General features: G+C 35.3%; 1 protein-coding gene across 2 annotated transcripts; it reads left to right on the top strand.

The window, feature by feature from the left end:
• Positions 1 to 917: 917 nt before the first annotated feature.
• LOC130714217 (type IV inositol polyphosphate 5-phosphatase 9-like) lies at positions 918 to 4,672 on the top strand. 2 transcript variants are annotated; one of them, XM_057564109.1, is made up of 7 exons: positions 918 to 1,411; positions 1,719 to 1,826; positions 1,940 to 2,267; positions 2,820 to 3,007; positions 3,510 to 3,618; positions 3,717 to 3,871; positions 3,967 to 4,672. In XM_057564109.1, the coding sequence occupies exons 1-7, from the start codon at positions 1,248 to 1,250 to the stop codon at positions 4,211 to 4,213; spliced, it is 1,299 nt and encodes a 432-aa protein (XP_057420092.1). In that variant the 5' UTR covers positions 918 to 1,247; the 3' UTR covers positions 4,214 to 4,672. The 2 variants fall into 2 exon arrangements, with proteins under 2 accessions (XP_057420092.1, XP_057420093.1); XM_057564110.1 differs by having other exon boundaries at positions 925 to 1,411; positions 2,823 to 3,007.
• Positions 4,673 to 4,946: the final 274 nt, after the last annotated feature.

Here is a 4,946-nt window from a genome sequence, read left to right as displayed (position 1 = left end):
AATCTTATCTTTTATTGGATCAAGACCTTATGCTCATGTAGAAACATCACATGACACAGTCAAGTTAAGATTTTTTATTTATCTCTCCCCACGCCTATTAAATAAATGCATTTGAACATTTATGAAAAAAAAAGTTGACACAAAATTTCACATGACATTTCATCGAACCTTAAAGAATTTTATTTAAAAGTCTCATAGTATAGGTCTTTATAAAATTAGGACAATCCTCACTCTAACCTAGGCATGAGCCTGTATGGGTATCCCCAACCCGACATTTCAGACTTTGATAGGGAAAATATGTCTTGATTGGGTTTAGAGAAAAATTAAACTAAAATTCGGAGAGGAGGAAGGGAAAGGTTTAAGGGTGCAGCCACCCGAACCACCCTAATGTAATAATTACCTAATTTGAATTATAACAATAGTTAAGTAGTAATATTTAACTCATCACATTTCTTTTGGATTTCTTATATTTTATTGAATTATTAGTTAAGTAGTATACTCATAAATGAATAATGTTGAATCATGCAAACTTCACAATTCAATTTGTTTTGTGCGTGAGGGAGTAAGCTAAGAAGCCTTACATAAATAAATTAGAAATAAAACTAAATAGGTAAAGAGTAGAATAATCCTTAATCACCGCAATTAACTTTTGAGTTGAGTTAGTTATATCCCAACTTCCAAGAGATTCTAATCACTTTCTGATGGGGCAATAACTATCTATCTACTTATCACTTTTCCTAGTTGCCTCTTTTGTTATTTCGCATGGACCACACTCCCACTTGCATCCAATTTCAACAATTAAAATATGGCAAATGATCAACTCTCAACAAACACAAGAATTCAAATCTGCAAGAACAGTAGTCGACTCATGTTTATGTGTTCTATCTTTCTTCCACTGGGAAAATGTTACTCCATTTGAAATATATAAACTATATTTCATCATCTGGAGTAGCCAATGTAGCCAAAAGTGCATCATCTTTTACGTCACATTGAAAAGCCTTCCATTTCCTTTTCAATCAGGAGGAGTAGCCTTTCTATATTCCCCTGAATATAATCACTTCCTTTTCCCTTCCCTTTATTCCTCTGCTATTCTCTATATAGTCCTTTCTACCTTACAACCAGGCCATGAATGAAAGCATGCACAAGTGAGCATTGCTAGTCTCACCTTCTTCTCCGCTCTCTCAAATCACAATTCTGTTGAGTTTTCTAATCAATTTTCATAGACACTTATGCTGTTTCGTTAAGACATGTGGCCTACATTAGTGGCTAATAAGATACTCAAAAAGCGATTAGGAAGCAACAACTTCATAGCAGATTATCCTAGATATGAAGAACCCTTGTTGGGTATTGCAGACATTGATCATAGCTCAAAAACAGTTCTCAATGATCACAAGGACACACAAAAATACAAGTAAGATTAATACTTTTCTCTCTTTAATCTCATATGTCATACATAGAATATCTTCTGATCACAGCAGAGTATTAGCATGTTTGGAATAACTTCCATTTACTCATAATCAGTTCTGGAAACCAGAAGTAAAGATAACTTATCCCCAAAATTGATTCTGGCTCTAGAATTTGATTGCATAAGAATTTTGAAACATGCACTATGTCTTCTTAAGTTCAATTCTGTTCTGGATTGGTTCTACTTTTGTATATTCTTGTTTTCATGTTCTCTCAATACTTCTGATTCTTCCTCTCTTTATTCATGAGTTAAGGGTATTTGTCAGCACATGGAACGTTGGTGGAGTTGCACCAGATGAAGATTTGAATATAGATGATTTGTTGGAGACAGATAACCACTCTTGTGACATCTATATACTTGGGTATGGTCAGAACTACTTCAGCCTTTTTCTTGCTAGCACAAAAAAACACATTTTGAAATTGAATGAAGCTTTTATCTTATAATAACCATTCATTTGTTGATTTTTTATTCCAGGTTTCAAGAAGTGGTTCCTCTAAAAGCCTCAAATGTGTTTGGATCTGAAAATAATAAGATTTCTACAAACTGGAATTCCATAGTCAGGGAAGCTCTGAACAAGAGAACACACAAGAAGGACAAAGATCAAGGTGATGTTAAAAACCAGGAGATAAAGAATATTTGTCCTTATGAAGAAGAAGGCCCACAAGATTTCCAATGTATCATTAGCAAGCAAATGGTTGGAATATTCATAACTGTGTGGACAAGGAGAGATCTTCGTGCATTCATTAGGCATCCAAGTGTCTCATGTGTTGGTTGTGGCATAATGGGATGCTTAGGAAACAAGGTAACCGATAACAAATCGCATTGAGTGTATATTTAGGTACATGATGGAAAATTATATTAAAATTAAAATCACGATAACTCCTAAAGCTAAGAGAAATTATTATTGTTTATTGTGATTTTCTACTGTGCATCCAAGCATACACTGAACTGAACGTATATTAGTATTGTACATGCATAACATACATATTTGTGTTGCACTACACGCTCATAAAAGTCAACATCAACTTTTTAGATTAAACCTTAAGAAGAGTGTTTTTCTCTTTCTTGTAGCAACTGTATTTTAACAAGAAATGGCTATTGAAGAGTGATTATGGTGTCTATTTGGTGAACTTTTTATAATTGCACCATTGGAGAAATAGTATGTAGATGTTTGGAAACCCTTTCACAATTGACTCTAAAGTCAATAGATTCTTGGAAAAAGCTTATATGAGTAGCTTTTGAGTGCCAGAATTGATTAAGAAATAAAAGATGATTCAAACATGCTAAGAATGAATTGGTTATCTAAAAATCTTATTTGTATCTAATTCATTGTTTTGCAACTCTAATTAATTAGCAGGGTTCAGTTTCAGTGAGGTTTCAGTTACATGAAACAAGCTTCTGCTTTGTGTGCAGCCATCTAGCTTCAGGGGGCAGAGAAGGGGATGAGAAATGTAGGAACTCTAATGTTGCTGAAATCTTTTCAAGGACCACATTTCCTAGAGGCCCTTTATTTGATTTGCCAAGAACAATTCTAGATCATGAGTAAGTAACAACAATAGTTTGAAACCGTCCAATTTATTTTTAAATTGTTCTTTCCCCCCCCCCCCCCTTGCTTTTCTTTAATAATTATGTTCCTTTCCTAATAAATAATGAAAACAAGGGGCAAATATTAAATAGCCATGGCTCTAGAAAGAGTTACTGTTTTCTTATGCATCATTAATATTGAATTTGTCCACAAAGAAAATATGCCGCCAAACATTAATCTATTATTCTTTGCTGGTTGGTACGTTTTAAACAAGACTTAATCAAGTTTGAGAAGTTGTTCTGCTATTTAAATTGCCAGACAAACAGAACAGAACACTGTAAACCATTTGCAGTTATTATAGAAATATATTCTAGTGGCTGTAATTGATAGCCACAACCTATTGAATGATCACTGATTAAATGAATGAAATATCTTTTCCAACTTGCACCTAATTAGTTGTACTGAGATATATACATGTTTTATTATTTTCTCCACCTAATCAAACCTTGTCTTGTGCAGTCATGTAATATTGCTTGGAGATTTAAATTATAGAATTTCTCTACCAGAAGAAACAACACGCTCACTTGTTGAAACAAGGGACTGGGATTCCTTATTAGAAAATGATCAGGTACATATAATTAGAGATTAAAAAGTCTTCTTGAATTGCTTTAAAAAAAGTTCTCTTTAAATTAGTCTCTAATGCAATTGTGTCCAATGGAAATGAAGCTAATGATGGAGCTAATGGCCGGAAAAATATTAAAAGGATGGCACGAAGGAGTAATCAAATTTGCTCCTACCTACAAGTATTTTCCAAATTCAGACATGTACTATGGCTGTTTTTGTCATGGAAAAAAGCCAGAGAAGAGGAGAGCACCAGCATGGTAATTATTAGAAACAACATACAATCGATTCATGATTATGGTCACAAGACAATCTAGTTGAATGATTATTAAATTCTTGTTTGTTCTTAATCTAGGTGTGATCGAATAGTATGGTACGGGAAGGGTTTAAAGCAACTTCAGTATGCTAGAAGTGAATCAAAACTATCAGATCACAGGCCTGTTAAAGCAGTGTTTTCAGCAGAAGTCAGGGTTTTACCAGAGTTGACAAGGGTGCAAAGCTTGTTTCTATCAGAAAGATTCGAGCAAATTGAATCTCCTTTTGAAGTTTCCACCACTGATGAATTTGTATTTAGGAAAAAAACATCAAGCTTCCGGTTGTAAATATTAGTGTAATTATGAACATAAACGTTTAATTTACATTGCAAAAAGACAACTACTAGAGAACTTCAGGGGAATGAAAGTGGAAAACTTCTTGGACATGACATATTGTTAGGACCGATGACCCAATAGCAGGCCCAAGGGAATCACTTGTTCAAGAGGGGAGTGGAACCAAGATATGGAGAGTATATTCTAGAAAGGGGTAAAGGGGGAAATAGAGCTAAGGGATAACTAACTAACAGCCAGCTGTTGAGAGAGAGGGTGAGAGCTGATTGTAATCCCAGAGTATAAGGGACGTTGAGAAAGGTGGAGAGGGCATCTTGTGTAATCTAGTGCATAGAAATGAATAGGAAGCTTTGAGCTTCCTATAAGAGCTTAGCTCTGGTCAAATTCAGGAGATATTACTCCCTTTCTGTAGTTCCCAAACCCATTAATAAGCAATCGAATACATTTTCAGTTCAATTTGTGCATTTCTTTGGTTTCCTTTGTTGAGGTTCTCAACAAAATTGGTCCGACCTGCCGGATAGCTACGCCGATGAACCAGTGAATGCCACCCAGAAAATCCAAACACACGACGATCCAGATGGAGGCGAAGATAGATGCATTGGAGGGAGAGCTCGCGGTGATGCGCTCGTCTTTGGCAGCGGTGACGACGGCAGTCAAAGATCTTCCAACGTCACTTGTGGCGATGCTGGAACGATCCTTGGGAAAATCCTTACAAATGGAGAATGCGAGT

This window comes from Lotus japonicus, chromosome 4 (assembly GCF_012489685.1).
Source record: "Lotus japonicus ecotype B-129 chromosome 4, LjGifu_v1.2".
In the NCBI taxonomy this organism is placed as follows: Eukaryota; Viridiplantae; Streptophyta; class Magnoliopsida; order Fabales; family Fabaceae; genus Lotus; species Lotus japonicus.
This window is presented reverse-complemented; position numbering and strand designations above follow the sequence as displayed.